Source organism: Megalops cyprinoides, chromosome 18, assembly GCF_013368585.1.
Source record: "Megalops cyprinoides isolate fMegCyp1 chromosome 18, fMegCyp1.pri, whole genome shotgun sequence".
Lineage (NCBI taxonomy): Eukaryota > Metazoa > Chordata > Actinopteri > Elopiformes > Megalopidae > Megalops > Megalops cyprinoides.
In genome coordinates this window covers 8,714,389-8,732,039 of record NC_050600.1, presented here as the reverse complement: position 1 = coordinate 8,732,039, position 17,651 = coordinate 8,714,389, and the positions used below count along the sequence as shown (strand labels likewise).

General features: G+C 46.7%; 1 protein-coding gene across 3 annotated transcripts in view; it reads right to left on the bottom strand.

Moving 5' to 3' along the window:
• LOC118793259 (serine/threonine-protein phosphatase 2A 55 kDa regulatory subunit B gamma isoform) overlaps window positions 1-17,158 on the bottom strand; it is a 66,502-nt gene extending 49,344 nt beyond the window's left edge. The window contains exon 1 of one of the 3 annotated variants that reach the window (XM_036551351.1): window positions 16,309-17,158. In XM_036551351.1, coding sequence (XP_036407244.1) covers window positions 16,309-16,378 — 70 coding nt within the window. In that variant the 5' untranslated portion in view covers window positions 16,379-17,158. Of the gene's footprint in view, window positions 1-14,365; window positions 14,422-16,308 lie in introns of those variants that run through there. The other 2 variants (XM_036551349.1, XM_036551350.1) reach the window with 2 other exon arrangements.
• Window positions 17,159-17,651: the final 493 nt, after the last annotated feature.

The following is a 17,651-nucleotide window of genomic DNA, read 5'->3' as shown; positions in this document are numbered from 1 at the left end:
AAAGAGAGTGAGAGAGAATGAGAAAAAGGTAGAGAGGGATGGAGAGGGGGGGGGGGGGGGGGTCCTTGGAGTGGTTTTGAGAAAATGGGAAAGAGGTGAGGAAGCTTGGAGTGATTTTTGAGAGAGTGAGAGAGAAGGGGAAGCTGCTGGGAGTGATTTTTAGAGAAAGTGATCTTTAGGGAAAGAAGGAGGAAGCTCAGAATCCATCCTTGTGCTCATCCCCATGGCTGCACCTGTTCTCTCTGCTCCTTTATGCAGGAAAAGCAATTTCCTCCACATACACAGTGTGTGAGGAGTGGGGGGGGTGGGTTCACTGGCATGCTGCACTGAAAATGAGACACTCTCATCCCCCATTCCGTCTGTCCCCCTGTTTCTCATTCCCTCACGCCCCCCACAACCCTCCCCCCCGCAGTGAGCGGTGAGACCGGCTGCATAGGTCTGAAGACAGACACCATTGCAGGGCTCTGTCTACTACTCCATCTCAGGCAGTGATAAGGGCTTTGAGCCCTCGCCCAAAAATAGTCCCATCGTGTTAAATCTCACAATAAAGTCCAATGCAAACTCCTCCACTGCCTTTTCTCATATGTATAGTTTACATGAAAGCGTGGCTCGACAGACATAGGGTTTGAATTCTGCTGATGCGTTTATTCACAATTAGAAAATGGAAGAATGGAATTATGGCAATGCCATCAGGTGTTGCAACAACCAGGGGTGAAAATGTTGCCTGGTGTATATGGATATAGTGTGTGTAAATGTGTGTGAACTTAGAGCAAGATGTGGTGCATGGATATTGTTTATGAATGTGGAGGGTGAGTGTGTCGATGTAGTGTGTGGATGTGGAGTGTGTGGATATAGTTTATGAATGTGGAGTGTGTGGATGTAGTGTGTGGATGTTGTGTGTGAATGTGGAGTGTGTGGATGTAGTGTGTGGATGTTGTGTGTGAATGTGGAGTGTGTGGGTATAGTCTGTGAAAGCGGAGTGTGTGGATGTAAGATGGATGGAGCGTGGATACGGTGAGTGGATTTAGTGTGCAGACGCAGGGTCAGAGTTCAGGGGAAAGCCGTGTCTGGCTCCTCTGTCTCACCCCGCTGAGCTCATCCTGTCTGATTAGGTGTCCATTACATGTGTTCCACATGGTCAGTAATGGTGATTCCAGTCTGTATGGATTCTCCAGCCCTCCTTCAGAGCACTGATCAGTGATTGAGCCGGTATGAGCTTTGGTTGATAAAACTTCCAAGCTCAACACAAAACCCAGCTGGCCCAAGGTGAGCTGCTTTTTGCTGACGCTTTTCATAGTATCACTTTTGATGATACGTTCTGTTTTTCCATACCAGTGTGTAATTCTGCCTCTTCTTCACAATATCTAGGTAATGCGCTCTGCAGCAATGCCTGAGCCAGGAACTCCATATTAAATAAATACAAATTGATTGATTGCTGGGTGTGATTGGAAGAAAAGAAGGTAGGAAAGAGAGCTGGAATCTGAACAGTACCGCAAGTTTGTGTAAACATAAATCATGTATATGGATTCATTTAGATTTATGGGCTGGGTATTCTTCATCTCAATTACAGTGAAAGCGCAGTAATAGTTTATTTTGCCCTTATGTGTGGAAGGGGCCTCATTCCTACAGTTAACAGATTTGTTTTTACAGGATCTCTCACCATGGTGCCCGCATGCCTATCGCTAGGTGTCAGTTTTATGTGCCTTCTTTTTTGGCACCGTTGGACACCATCATTTTCAACATTTCTCAGACCGCAAGACGGATAATTGTTTGGCAGGCATTTCACTTAATTAACAGCTTGCCTGTTAACGAAAGAATGGGGGAAGGGGATGTGTATGTTTGGAGAGGGGGCTGGGAGATGCAGGTATTTACCAAGGAAAATACAATGAAGTCATTACAGTGAGAGAATGGAAACTGCAACTAAAATGCTGGTATGGTGAGGTACAGACACGGCGGCAGGGGTCTCTACACATCCCACACTGTTGATTTATGATGGCTCGAATCAGTCACACTACTAAATTAATTGCAATTGATGACAAAAACATTTCATTCTGGAAGAAAATCTATTCCCCTGCATTGGCTGTCTTTTATTTCAGTTTGTCATTTTGAAGCTCCTCTTATGGCATGATTAACTTGGTAGGGGAGGGGGGTGGTGGTGGTGGGATGTCAGGTCACAAACTGTACTGGGGACAACCTATGTAATTATGAGTGTGTGTTTGGCTGGGGGTGGGGGGAGCTGGGGGTTGGACTAAATCAGGGGAGTGAAGCAGTAAGTCACTTCCTGGAAACGACTGTCACGGTGTAGCTGAATTCCAGCACCTCAGCATTTTCCCCTTAATAAATGAGCACGCCGTGCAGCCTAGCCCTCCCCCGTCGTGATTAATTATGAAATTATGAGAGTGAAAACAGTCAGGACACATTATCTATGGTTACCCCAGCAGTGACTGATGCACCCATTAACTGTGCTCATGTTCTGCTAGCGATGACAAAGAGAGAGACAGAGAGGGAGTTTAGGAGCGTTAGCTGTGGGTGAGCTGTACACAGGGCAAGCTGTGGCTGTTTCCACAGCTAAACCAAGCCAACCCAGCGCTAACTAGCCAACTCCAGGTAGCAGATTTGCCCAGAGCCTAGGTGAGTCAAGCATACAATAAGCAGGCCTGTTTGTCCCGTGATAAGTACCATAGCCGCTTAGTGTTATTTTCAATGCTCCTATCTTGATGGCGTGGTCTCATTTACATATCAATAGAATATGCTAGAAAAGAAATAGTTTCCTTGAATGCTTTGCCCTCTACCTGTGTTTAATCAGGTTCATTTTCTCTACAAAATTCTCTCAAAGACACAAACGAAAAAAGCATGGGCGTCAGGATATTCACAAACACGGTGAGTAAGAGAAGGTTTTTCATTATGGGATGAGGCCTCTGCTTTCTTAAAGAGATGCCGGTAATTCAGGCCGCCGCAGTTTTTCCGCTGCATTCAGTCAGCAGTTTTGAGTCATTCAGCTGAAAGCCTGCGCTCACAAACCCGAGGGAGCCCTTCATCATCCCTCCTCCCTCGCCTGTCCTGAGGTGCTGTAACTCCATCTCAGTCCGGTCACACGGATCTGCTGAGTGTCCAAAATGCGCTAACTACCATTGTGTACCATTTTTCACAATGGTAGTTAGTCTTACACACATTGCAAACCAAACACATAAAAGGATGTCTTGTTTTGGGTAGGATCAGCACAAAGCTCTTTTGGGAGTGCAGTGGGTACCGAGAGTTCCGAATAATGGGATTACGGGATCAGAGTTATAACTTAATCTCATCCCTGATGCTGTTATGAAAACAAAGCGATTTCACCTGATGCAGCTGCAGCATGCATCTGAGGCCCAATCAGCCAGCCGTTTCCCATAATCCCCTGGGGCTTCCTGCCCGGGGGTCACTGATCAGTGCTCTAGTTTGTGCGTCAGTCACCTGGCCACTCCTTGGTAATCTGGTTAGGGAAGGAAAGCCTCTTTCCCAGATGGTTCATGCCAACACTTTCATACAGTTTCCTTTCTTCCACGTTAATGTCAGCCTCTGCACCTCTGACAGAGCTGCAGGTGGGTACAAACAGCTGGAGAAAACACTGCCAGTGTGGCTTTTCCATCCTGGGCCATAGATCACGTCCCGGTGTGCTACCACAGACAAGGCTATGGGATGGGACTCTACGAGGAAGCAACGCACCTATCGCTAAATCCAGGCACGGAGATCTCACTTCCTGGAAAGCAGGAACCCCACAGATCCCCTTCATGGTCTCCATGTCCTAGACTACTGAAGTGCTTGGACACACTGTCATTTTCACTTGGAGTCTAGATCTATTCTTAGAGTGTGCACGTCAAAAAGGAACTAAAACTATTTCCACAAACAGGGCTGGTCACAACCCTCTTTAGTCTTCTGAAAATACACATCTGCGATTAACCACTGTTGGTCATTAGATGGTTAGAGGAAACAACAATATAACCATGGTCTTTGTATCATCACGGTTACATATTTGGATCAACTATTAGAAAATATGAATGTATGTGTTTGGGGATCAACACTCTCCTTACAGTCCACAGCGAAAAGACCTGCATTACAGTACGACACGTGGACATTATAACTGCACCGCAGAAATGAGTGAGGACAATTAAACTGATGACCATCAAAACGAGCCCTCCCTCCACACCCCCACCCCCCCATCAGATGAGCGTGCTACGCCAACACCTCATCAGATCCTGCTGGGCCACACAATCAGACCAGCATGCAATTGATTCGGACTGGCCTCCTTCTGAGAGGGGGCTTGTTCGGACTTGGCGCAGGACAAAGCCCCTCAGTCTGCGGCTCTGGCTTTTCACAGCACAGAAGACACGGTGTAATGGCACCCGGTGAGCTACAAACAAGGGGAGCAGACAGTTTGCCTTCATCTGATAACTATCCTGAGCCTGCTCTCTACAGTTTTGCTCAATTAAAACACCTGTCTGTTTGAATAAGGGCTGCCCACTAACAGATGAGTGCTTATTTTCCCTTCATTAAATCTAAGGCAGTAACTCTGATTTTGTGCGCTTTCAAAGAAATCAGTTCAAGTCTAGTGGGAAAGAAACCCAAAGAAACCCAACAGATTTTATGTTAAAAATATATTCGCAATCTCTTTTGTTATAATCACATTTATTTAATGTAATACAGTCAGTGTTATAAGTGTGGAATGTAAGGTTGAACAAGCTGCAGTAAGGTAGCAGTGTAGAACCACTGCCAGTTTTAGGTGAGGTAAGATTCTCTCTCTCCCCTACCTGCAACTCACCATCTGCCACTGGCACAGATGTGACACCCACCCACCCCCCTTGCCCCAAATCAGACTGGTACCATGGATTGATACGGAGGGGAGGGGGTGGTATTTGGAATCAAACTGCATCATGGAGGAAAATTAAAACGAAAACGAAAAGCTTGCATCTTTTCACAGGTCTCAGGCCTCAGGTGCTTCACAACAGGAGTGAATAGTTCGTACAGGTGTCTTCACAGCTCCAGAATAGGATGCCTACTTTAATCAATCCAAGTAGGTCGATTGGCCAATTAAGAGCTAAGATGTAACCAATCAGAAGCCAGGCATCCTTCCTCCTTCTCTCAGCAATGCACAGCTGCACTTTGAGTATTTAAGTGAGGCACTATCTGCACTGCTTGCTCTGGTAACATTCATGAGCAGGCAAACAGGGAAGTCACAGTGTCACCTGACAAATTCAGTTTGATAAGATAAACAGACAGCTACTACACACTACTGAAGAATCAGTGGGACTGAAGCCTGAATAGAGATAGAAGAGAGGTTAAGTAAATAAAGAGTCTTCACCTAAGAGCATCCTCCTCACAGAAGTGATGGAGGACTGAGGCTTCGTGAACCCAATAACGAGTGGAGCCACCACACACTGTCAATAACCGACTTCTGTGACAAGACATGCTCTCTAAGCAAAATGTAAAATTGGTTCAAATAGTGCATCACTGGTGACATTATAGCTCCACCCATTTTAAAATGAATGAAGCCTCACTGCCTCTCAGCAAGGTGCTGAAGGCAGGACTGTATCCCAGCCCAAACAGCTGTGATTACTCACACAAAATATTCCTCTGAAGACTGGTACAATGCTACTAAAAACATTCAGGAAACACTGAGACAGCGAGAAAGTAATACACCAGCTGGGAAGTGGAGGAATTAACTAGTCCCCCACACAGGAAGTGAAGGAATGTCACAGTGACCTGCATTCATCCTTAGCAAGAATCAAACAAAACAGGTTAACAGGGCACTGTCTGCCGTGATTTTGCACAGGGAAGAAAACACACAAAGGAGGGGCATGCTGGAAAAACACAACAAGACTAAGCGTTGTTGACATTACATTGCTGTCACTTATTCAGAGCAAATAACATAGAGTATGTTACAGTTTTATCCACTTATACAGCTGGATATTTACTGTGGCAGTTGTGGGTTAAGTACCTTGGACAGCGGTACAACAGCAGTGCCCTGGTGGGGAAATGAACCAGCAGCCTTTTGGTTATGAACCCTGCTCCTTACCACTACGGCACACTGCTGCCCCTATATGATATGAGGGACATGAAGAGGTTGTCTTTGAAAGGCTAAGACTGAAATTTCAGAGGATGCAGGTAACCAAATGCAGCTGCCTTATGGTCAGAAGGTCATAAACGGAATGAAACCAATCTCAAAATCATTCTCATTAACAGCCCAGATCTGTCCTGTCCGTCCTGGCAGGAGGTAAAAGCCTCATCTTCACCTTCCAATAAGCTGTCTAATCATCCACTGCTTTATCTTAAGACCGCACTACATTCTGCAACTTTGCAAATCTTTGACTGCGTGCAATTAGTCTTCCTCTAATTGTTCTCATAAAACAATTGACACACTCAGCCACAGTACACAGTAAGCAATATATGCAGCAGGTTTTAATGATGCCTTTGTTGCATTTCATTTCCTGGTGATTATTTATACTGGAAAATAATGAACGGAATTATGGATTCTGGATAATGAGCTGATTGTTAAGGGGCCTAAGAGAGTGATATTGCGCCCGTGTGCCTAGCAGAGTCAGCTGGTGAACGGGAAAAGATGCCTTTAAATTGAAGTATCCTCAACCTGTTCTCGATCCTTTCATGATTAATAAGCTTGACATATAAAACAAGGATCGCCCCTCAGCCGTTGATTCATTTTCCACTTCATTGTGTCTAGTGTCATGTCATTAAAGCACCTCTGTGTTCTTCAGATGAAATAATTACAGCAGAGACTGTGTCCTAATGAAGAATTGTAATTATAACAAAGACATGTGAGATCGGGCTTAAATTTAAGATCAGTTGTTTAATATTATAAATGCAATGATTTCATATGAGTTGCACAAGGGGAGCACCATCACAATAGATACAATCAAGATGAATCAGCCGCTAATGGCTAAGCCTTATTAAGAATGACGTGTTTGTTAATTGTGCAAAATTACACAATTACAGCTAAAGGTTATGCTGAAACGAAGGTAAGTACTCCGCCTTCCAGTGTCAGTCACTAACTAACTGTCTCTGGCTCCTTGATGTTTTGAAAGCGTAGGTATAATACTATCTGATCTAATAAAATGTCATTGATTTTAGATACTGTTACTCTTACAATATCAGTACAGTGAACAGTTTTGTATTGTGACATTCTAATTCCTGTTTATAGAGTAACAAAACAGAGTTTTTTTCGTCATATTTAACAGATGAATTTTTCTTCCTCATAATGGACCTCCATACACAAAGATGCAGAAAGAATCTAGCCTACAGGAATAGAGCCAGTTTAAAGGCTTTTAATCTTTGACCCCAAACAAATGAGTCAGTTCCACCACCCCTCCCCTTCAGTGTCATGGATGCTGGCTGCCCTGAAGCTCTTCCAACACCAAGTCCTGCTGCTTGTGTGTGTGTGTGTGTGTGTGTGTATGTGTGTGTGTGCGGGGGGGTTCCTTGGTTTTAATGCCTTTCCCAACCACCTGAAAAGTGGGCCAGAAAGACCAGGAGCCACGGAGCGCAGGTGTGCAAAGAAAGAACCAGGACCCGAGCTGAACTGGAGCAGTGCTGAGAAACACGTCTTTGAATGATATTTCACCCCACCGGTGCAAGACACACACACACACACACACACACACACACACACACACACACAGTCTCTCTCTCTCTCTCTTTCCCTCATACACACACACACACACACACACACACACACAGAGTCTCTCTCTCTCTTTCTCGCATATATACACAAAGGCACACACACACACACACACACACACATGCACACACACAGATATGATATCTTTCCACATACACACATGATATCCTTCTCTTTGTCTCTGTCTCTAACATTTTTATGTGTATATACACACACCATATGAATGTAAATTTTTTCCGTCATAAAAATATTTTTATTTCTGTCTCTCCCTCACTCTTGATGCACATTCTCTCTCTCTTTCTCTCTCTCTGAGACACACACACACACAAACAGAGAGCATAAGCTTCTCCTACCACCACAGTATTTTTCCACTTGCACACACGCGGTTAGAATGTCAAAGCCTGCCTTTGGTTCATCATCTAACCTCATATAGCCCAGCAGAAAGGGTGAATTCAAGACAAGGTGAAAAGGAACACTGGTGTGGATGTGACCCTGGCTGATCCCAGAGAATGTCAGCATCAGGGCCAGCAGCCTGTTCCACCTCCCTCTGGAATTTCTCTCCATCAACACACAATGAATAATCACTACCCTCACTCCCTCGCTGTATGCGACCCATGTTACATATGGGGTACTACACAGTCAATTATGAAATGTAAAAGGAAGAGTATATGTTCGGTACGGCATGTTCAGTAAGAACCAATACAGATTATTTCTGTTTCTATTTGTTTGCATGACGCAGCCCTCACTATATGAATTCATTACACACCATGCTCCCCTGATACCCTCTTTTATGAACCGAATTTCTCCCATACATATATTTAACAATATGTAATTTAACATTTTTCAGTTTATTGACAGTGGCAATAATTGTTTAAATCACCACTCAGCATTTTCAACAGGGATCCGCTACAACACCTTACTCAGTTTCTAACATACAATTCCATCAACCCTGTCTTTGTCAGGAGATACATTTGCATGAAAAATTACATTATTGTAGGCTAAACTTCCCAAAGAAAAGAAAAAAAAAACGAGCAGCGCTCCATCTGTGGGGAAAACAGCATTTAGTATTTCCATTACAGATGGCCTATTCAGTGTAGGGGAATCATATTTGTATTCATGAGGTTGGGTACACATCTCGAGTAATGTTATGCAGCTTTGTATCAAGAAGTAAGCAGCAAATACTTAAACATGCTTGCTAGAACTGCATTCCTAGGCTTTTGTAATATTGTTCCTGTAAGAAAGTGGTAAAACATTATGATGGTAGCTACTCACTAAGACCTCTGTGAGAGCTGCTTCCTCCAGTTGGAGGTATAAAGCAAAACAAAGGGAGAATAGATGTATACTGAATTAACATATGTATACTTTCCAAAAGATGTTGTAACTGTATTTGCTAGTTTCTGAAAGCGCTACATTCTGTAGGCAGGAGACAAAATTCTGACATGTCTCCTCAGCTAGCCACACTTATGTTATTTATGTCGATCGAGATACATACGGATACTTAAAGATGAAAGGGAGTAGAGAAACAAAGCCTGAAACAAATACTGAACGGTAGCGTGAACAGTTTCCCTCTGAGCCGGACTGATGGAGCTCCCTGAGCACAGCGCCGAGACCCCAGCTCTCATTCCCCACATCTCAACGCGCGGAGAGCACACATACGAGGCTCCTGAGCGTACTGAGCTGTAATAATAAAGCATCATTCACACACTCCTCAGACCTGCAGCCTGCAGCCTGAACCCCTGCGGAGCAACACAGGAGGTTTTGTTCTACTGCCCTGCGGACAGCAAGGGAAATACAATCATCCAGAGCAGCTATGAGTTAAAAAGGTGATGGTCGTTCTGGCCAGGCAGCGAAGGGAAAGTGTACTTGTTAGGAGCTTTAGTGGAAAGGGTGACATGTTATCATTCTAGCCCGAAAGCACGGCAAAGAATGCAGTCGTTATTCCCGCCAAAGCGAGGGGAGACACGCTGTAATTCTGTCAAGAGGGTAAGGAGAACATTTAATCATTCTGCCATTAAGGGCAAGGAGGGAGATATTTAAATTCTGGGTTCAAACTCCTGTGTGTGTGTGTGTGTGTGTGTGTGTGCGCGCGTGCATGTGTGTGAGCGCGCGCATTTGGGAGTGAGGGAGCTCTACAGATAAATATAAATCTGCACTAAGCAATGACACATCAATTTTGGTACCTATCGCATGGTTTTGATTTAATGACATCAATCATTATATAAAATCATAAGGAAACTGACAGCCACTCAGCTCCTTTGGGTTCTACAATGCAAAGGCATGATGACTGATCCTGAAGTCAGGTTATACTACTATGAGCGTAATTCTATTTTTTGTTTTTGCTGACAAGGATTAAACACATTTGCTTGAAGTGGCAAAAACATTAAGTGCATCATGCTGACTTCAGACACTAAAGGGAGAGGGGAATACGTTTTTCCCTTTCATAACAGGGAGACCAAGTTAAACAAAGCAAGCAGCTTGCGTCCCAGTGAACATAGCTTCTTACTGGGGCTTAGATGTGGTGTTCAGTCTGCAAGCAGCTTTTCTGTTGCGTAAGGTGATCAAGAACAGTGTGTGTTGTCCCTGTGACCCACGGCTCTTCCTGCCAGCCCAGCCCAATGCGTACAGCTATGGAGATAGGCCTGCTCCTGTCCTGGCTAACCCCTCTCCGGGGACAATTTCAGAGCAGGGAGCAGCACACTGATTACATCTGAATACAGAGTCCCGCCATGACATGTTCTTCACCTTGAAGCGGTTCCACAATACTGACTCTGTGACCCTCCTGACCGCATGCGCCAGCTGTCACTCTCTCTGACACCCAGACACACACATACACGCACACACACATCCAGAAACATGCACACACACACGCACACACACACACACGCACACCAACACGCACACACAGTGTGTCTGACATCACTGTCACTGTTTCAGCTACGTGCTTCACAGCAACGTATTGTCAGGACATCCACTATCATTACAGAGAGAAAATCTTTTTTCACGCAGCAATCTGGGTCAATCAACACAATGGACCCTGTGCTTTTAAGGTGCTTATAACTAAAATCCAATTCAACGAAACTCTGGTTTCTTGCATAAAGTGGTTTTAAATCATTTTAAGGTGACAGCTAAACAAAGTAATCAATTATTCCTACCAGAGACGCAACACACCTATTTATACCCTAATGCAGGTCATATGAGAGCATGCTCATTAACCCAGGAGGGTGGGAAAACAGGGGAAGACACATTAGGTTTCCGTTTATGTACTCCCGCTCCCCAAAAATCGTTCCAGCTCCGCATGCAGCGCTTGCTTCTCGGGGGCTGAGAGGGACCGGTGGCCTGGCGTGACTGAGGTGCGTCGCTCTGTGCTGCGCTCCTGAAGATCGATACTGCACCGTGTGGCCTACACGCACAGCATTTCAAGCACGGACAGCCAGGCTGGGGAGAACCGGCTGCTGCTCCTCTTGTGGCTGCGAGCTGAACTGTGCAAACCACTGAAGGTTATTTATTTTTTTAAAGAATATGTAAGGGAAAAAAAAAGAAGAGAGGAAATACTGTGTGTGCTGCTGGTTCCTCTCACCCTCTCCCCTGTCTCAACTCTGTATTCCCTCTGTCTGTCTCTCCTGCTTTCGCTCTCTGCTTACCCACATAATCAGGCTGCGTCCAAGCAGGAGAACCCAAGCAATTACAGCTGTCAGTTAAAAGCGCATTTCTGATGAGCCCCCCCCCCCCCCCCCACAAGACCTTACAAATCTCCTGTCAGCCGAGACACAGAGGAGGGGGGGACGCACCAGCAGATCACACATCCACGCACAGCCTAACTTTTAAATTGGTTCCCGGGGAGTCGTCTAGGGTGTGATGTCACCCTCTGGGGGTTGGTGGGGGGGGGGGGGGGGGGGTTGACAGGTATCATAGATTCTATCATTCCTTCCATTTTAATTAAGCTCTTGTATTTATGCCAACTAATAAATGTGATTAAGTGTTTGTAAGGTTATCGGTTCCTGAAATGACACAATAATCTGATCCTTCCACCTCTTGAAGATCATACACAGTACAGATATGTGCACATGCACACACACACGCACACACACACACACACACACACACACACACACACACACTCCTACCTTTCAACCTCATGGAGAAGAGGGTCCCACTGGGGACCAGATTCCCCACTGTGTGGTAAGAAAGCAGGGGGGTACATGAATTATTCACATGGCCTGTGGAACGGCTCGGCACAACCCCTCACTACACAAATTCATTACGCACCCTGCTCCCCCCCGACATCCTCTTTTATTAACCGAATTTGTTACTCTAACAGAGTACAGTAACACCCCCCACAAGTCCACCCTAGTAGCCAAAGCGACACACAGCAAAGGCACTGAGTACAGGGTGTCCACATCAGAACACTAACCATCACCCTGCGCCACACAGCCACTGCCTCACTGGAAACGGCTCTTTACATAACCAGCAAAACATTCTCAGCTTCCAAACACCTCCCACACACACACACAGGCAGTGCACGGCGGAATATCTTCCCGGAGCTTCGCTGCAGACAGAACATTCTAATTTTAGGCATCCAAAGTTCTAGAAACTCGGCATAACATTCTCAGTGCAGCCGCTGGCTAATGCACTCCGCTGGAACCACAGGTAGTACGGCACACATTATCGTGCTCATTGACTGAATGTTATTACACGCAGGACATGAACAGCTCTTTTTGTCATTTTTAAAAGAATCTGGCACTTCTCTTTGGAGGGTGTTGTGTTAAAGAGACTGATCTGGCGCCCTGATGGTTGTAGGGCTGACTCCTGAATTTGGCCTGGCTTCTGCATAATGCTGAACAAGCTTTTAAACATTTAATACCTTAGAAAATATTCATATTCCAACATTCCTGTAAGGGGGTCTGTTTAGCAGATAAATAATTCAAAAATCAGTAACACACATGGCACGGAGACAGATACCCTAGAATGAAATCCTCTGAATATTCAGCACTTCCTCTCTTTCCCCACCTGCCCCCCACCCCCCGGCTGTCACAAACTGAGTTTGGGAGACTCCCGTCGCCTACTAGGCACCCCCACCTGACAATCCCCTTTTCACTGCCACCCTCTTGCAATCCCAACCACCCAGCTCACTAAGCCTGTTCTCCCATTTATCTGCAGAGAAGCTTAAAGGTTACCTGAAAACAGTCATGACACGGTCTTTCCTTTACACAGCCTCAAAAGGATTCACCTGTCTCCACACCCCAGCGGGACTATTTTACTTAAAGATCTTGAATTATTAAATTAAAATGTATTATTATTATTATACTTATTAAGCATTAAAATGTATGCAACAAATATAAAGATATATTTATATTTATTATATATTTATTATAATATTTATATTATTTTATTTTATAGGGGGCTTAATTGTTTGAGTTAAAATAAATCAATGAGGCAGAAGCACTTTGGAAGCTCAACTTAAAATGAGGATCTTTCCAATGTTTTTTCTCATGTGACCTTTAGCAAAATCTCATGAAATATCAGACTGTGTCACTTGTTACTTTTACAAGCATTGGTTGTCCCTGGCAATAGAGATACTAAAAACCAGTTATGTGACTGGATATTTGCTGATGCACCTGTCCATGTAGGTGAATTACTGTTAACCTTTTCCAAATTCAGGACCAATTCTTGCCGCCATAGGGAATCATAAATCACTTAAATGCTTTCTGATTACAAAGGGGTTCTAAGGGATATACATGGCATCTGTATCAGCCAATGAATGCTTTAATGTACTCAGTAATGATGAAATATTTATTACAGGTAGAAAACAATTGAAAAAAAGTGTTGAATTTGAAGGCTAACAAAAGGACTCATGAAGATATAAAAATGCAGCAAAACAGACCTGTTGATAGGCTTGTAGTTATGTGGATATGTTAATTAAATGTGTTATTAAACGTGCCTGCAAATGTATTTGGGTGTTTGTGTGTGTGTGTGTGTGTGTTTGTGTTCATGTGTGTGTGTGTGTGTGTGCGCGTGCATTCGTACTCTCCCTTTATTGTGGTTCTAGAGTCATCCAGGCCAGTGCTCACTACTGCACATTCAGCAGAGTTAGAGCACATCTCGTTTCGAAACTACCCCCTGCCCCACCCTGTCCCGCCCAACGGAGGCAGAGGCCTGTCCCCCCACCCCAGCCTGCAGCCCTCTGACCCCCTCACCCACCCGGCAGCCTCACACATGCCGCACACGTGCAGTAAGACTCCCCCACGGATCCAGGGCTTGAATCAATGTTTGGAACGGTTCCCTCTCGCCGAGTCAATACTCTTCTCCGCGGCCCCGCAGACCTCACTCCATCTGCATATCCCTCTGTCCGAGCTGACTCTGAAACACTGCACCCAGTGTCCACAGAGACAGGTCTACTCTGGGGTGGCTCGGACGCCTCGCTCAGGGGAGTGCAGCTAAAACAGACCACCTGTCTAGGATTCAAACCCATATCCTACCGCTGTCACTCTTTTCCCCTACTGGACAGAATCCTGTTTCCCACCACAACGCGCACACGCTTAAGCACACGTACGCGGCAGCATACGCATGCACATGCAGCCGTAACACTTCTGTCTCAATTTCATAAATTGCCACTACATGCTGCGTTTTGTGCTGACTCACTGCACTGCCCAGTGCCCACTGGGACACCCCCCCCCCCCCCCCACCAGACCCTTACCTTACCTCTCTGAAATATTGTCTCGCCATTCATTACAGCTGCACCTTACGTCAAGAAAAACATGGAAAAAATCACCAACTGCACCACAAATAAACAGCACTCGTAGATGCATCTGCAGCGACAAGCTTCTCCTCAAAGGCCACTCCCAGCTCTGTGTCATGTGACACTCTCTCAGCGGAGAGATCCGGACCTGCTGGCCGTGAGGCAAAACACATCCAGCACCAGTCTGATCTACAGCCAACCGGGGGAACATCCATGTAATGCTAATACAATGCTGCCTCAACGCCGTGGCTGAACACGCATACATTATCACATGCACTGAAGTACACCCAGGCACACACACACACACACACACACACACACACACACACACACACACACACACACACACACACACAATTGTTCTCACTGAGGTATACACACACACACACAATTCCTCTCAGTAAGATATATCACTTTCAGTGAGGCAGATACACAGACACAAACACACACACACACACACACAAACACACAATTGCTTTGACCGAGGTGTATATACACACACACACACAGACGTTATTGCTCACGCAGAGGTGCACACATACACTTACACATACACATACACACAGCACGTGCACCCCCACACCAGGACGGATATGAGGGAGCGTGCACGTGAGGATCGTTTTCCCACTTCCAGTCTAATTCAGTATTTAACCTTGATGTAATCCGGACATAGCGGAACGCACTAACGCATCGTCTTTCTTTCCCACTGGGGTGGGGGGGGGGGTTTAAACCCCACCACCCTCCCCTCCTCACCCACAGACTAAAACCACCACAGCCCCAGGGTTAACATTAACGCTAAGACTAAAGACCCCCCCCCCCCCAAAAGAAGACACTGCTCTCTTTGAAGAACTCCTTGGTGACCGTGACTCTCTTCTAAAGGTTAATCTTTCCCTGCATCAGAATAGCCAAACGGCACCGCACCGAGCTCTCATTGGGACACATCGACATAGCAGCCCGTGGGGGGGGGGCTCAGCAGTGTACCATGGGCACAGAGGACAGACACGCCGGGGTGATCAGCGAGGAAAGGCTACGTGGGAAACAGTCTGACGTGTTGCTAATGTCTGCCTCCACTCACTTCAGTCTGATTTCGTTTAGGTACTCCCAGGAAGCACGGGGAAAAAGACACTAGCTCGGACGCTCGAGGTAATTTCTCCCTCCGATGCCAACAAACACAAATATCACTATCATGCACTGCAGGCCACTGACAGTGAGGAAAGCAACCCCCCCCCCCCCCCCCCCCCCCCCCCGATCTCCTGATATATGTTGTGTGCTGATGCAGCCTGATTGGTCTGGGCCGAACGGTTCTCCTGTTTTTGAGCGCAAAATCCTCATTGTAACTCTGACAGATACAGAGGGGACAAGGAGCAGCGTCAACCACAGAGCGCATGACAGCGGTGAGCATGAGGTGAAACGGCCATCGGGAAAAAAAAAAAAAAATCATTTCTCTAAATCGGTTCTGCTACTGTACCACTGCTGTAACCTCACTGCAGGTGTGTAATAGGTCTCTCTCTTTCTGCTAAGAGACTGCAGTTTCAAACATGGCCAGAGGCCCCCCCCTCCACAGTCACAATAACGAGCCATTTCAGGGTATGCTCGATGTGGCTCGGTCCAGAATTGACCAGAACAAGGCCGCCTTCCACCATGCTACAAAATCAAGGAGTCATTCCACTGGTGTGAGCTCTCCCCCGCTCAGCTAAACTGTACAGCCTGCCTGTTTCACACTGTTCCACAGAGATGAGATTAATGCAGAAAATTATTTCAAAATGGGGACATGCTCAGCGATCAAACACCTACAACCGAGTGCAACAAATGAATGGGACTGAACAATAATAATAACAAAAAACAAGATCAGAGGGATATAATCTGGCCAGATAATGATTTTGGGAAATAAAAAGGGTCTCCCTACCTTCTGTCACATAATTGTGGTCTCGGAGAAAGCTGTGGTTGATTTTTCGGGTGTCAACGTCCTCGCCCATTTACGGCAGGGATACTCGGCATGCCCGTCCGCAGGGTAACGATCCGATCCGTCGTGGGTGTCCCGGCCAGGCCACGGTCCATGCTGCCGCTGCCTCAGCAGAGGGGCGCAAAGTGAGGCATCGTGGGACGCGGCGGAGGGAGAGAGAGAGCAGGGGACGCGGAGTGGATCGCCGCCGGGAGCGCAGGGGGAGAAGATGACGAGGCTGGCGCGAGGGCGGAGGAGATAAACCCAAGGGGCCTCGCTCCACACACACACACACACACGTAAACACACACACGCGCGCACGCTCGCACTCACGCTCACACACACACTCACACACACGCGCGCGGCTCCGAGCGCTCGATCGCAACACCCCCGCTCCGAGCGGCCACACAGGCACAAAAGCTCAGCTGGAGGATCCCGGTGAGATTAAAAGGAGGTCGAAATGAGAGGCAGAGAGGAAGGTCCCGCGTCAGCGAGTGAGCCGGAGGAGCGCGGTTCTCCCTTTTATTTCAGTGACGCTGCTCAAGCCGAGCTCCGGCGGTGCGGAGAGGAAGGATGACAGACCTGTCCCTTCAGCCAGGTAGTCCTTCAGCAAGCCCCCATGCAGAGCTGCCGGGAGGCTCTCTCTCTCTCTCACGCTGCAGTGGAATCTCTGACGGCCTGTGGCGGAGGAGAGCTGGGAGCGAATGATCGAGCTCGTCTGCCCTTCTGCTGCGGTGTGTGATCGCTCGCGCATGTGTGAGGGGGAGAGAGAGAGAGGGAGGGAGGGATAGACTGAGATTGAGAGAGAGAGAGAGAGGGAGAGAGAGAGGGAGAGGGATGAGAATGAGAGCAGCCTGCTGCTACTGCTGCTGCTGCTGTCATCCTCTTGTGCTGCATCAGGGCAGGCTCCTCCCAGCCCAGCCAATCAGAGCACGGCTCTGATCTGCATTTTCACCGACTGCAGGTGATTAGAGAGAGGCTCACAGTGTTCACAGGGAGAGAAGAGGAGAGGAGAGAGGGAGAGAGAAGGAGAGTATCGAGGGGACAGGGAGAGAGGAGAGGTGAAAGGGAGAGTATCAAGGAGTGGGGAGAGAGGGAGAGAGAAGGAGAGTATCGAGGGGACAGGGAGAGAGGAGAGGTGAGAGCGAGAGAGGAGAATATTGAGGGGAGAGGGAGAGTGTTAAGAAGAGAGGGGTGAGGGACAGTATTGAGGAAAGAGGGAGAAAAGAGATGATAGGAGAGGAGAGGTGAGAGGGACAGTATAAAGGAGAAGTGAGGAGGGAGACAGGAGAGGGGAGAGAAAGAGA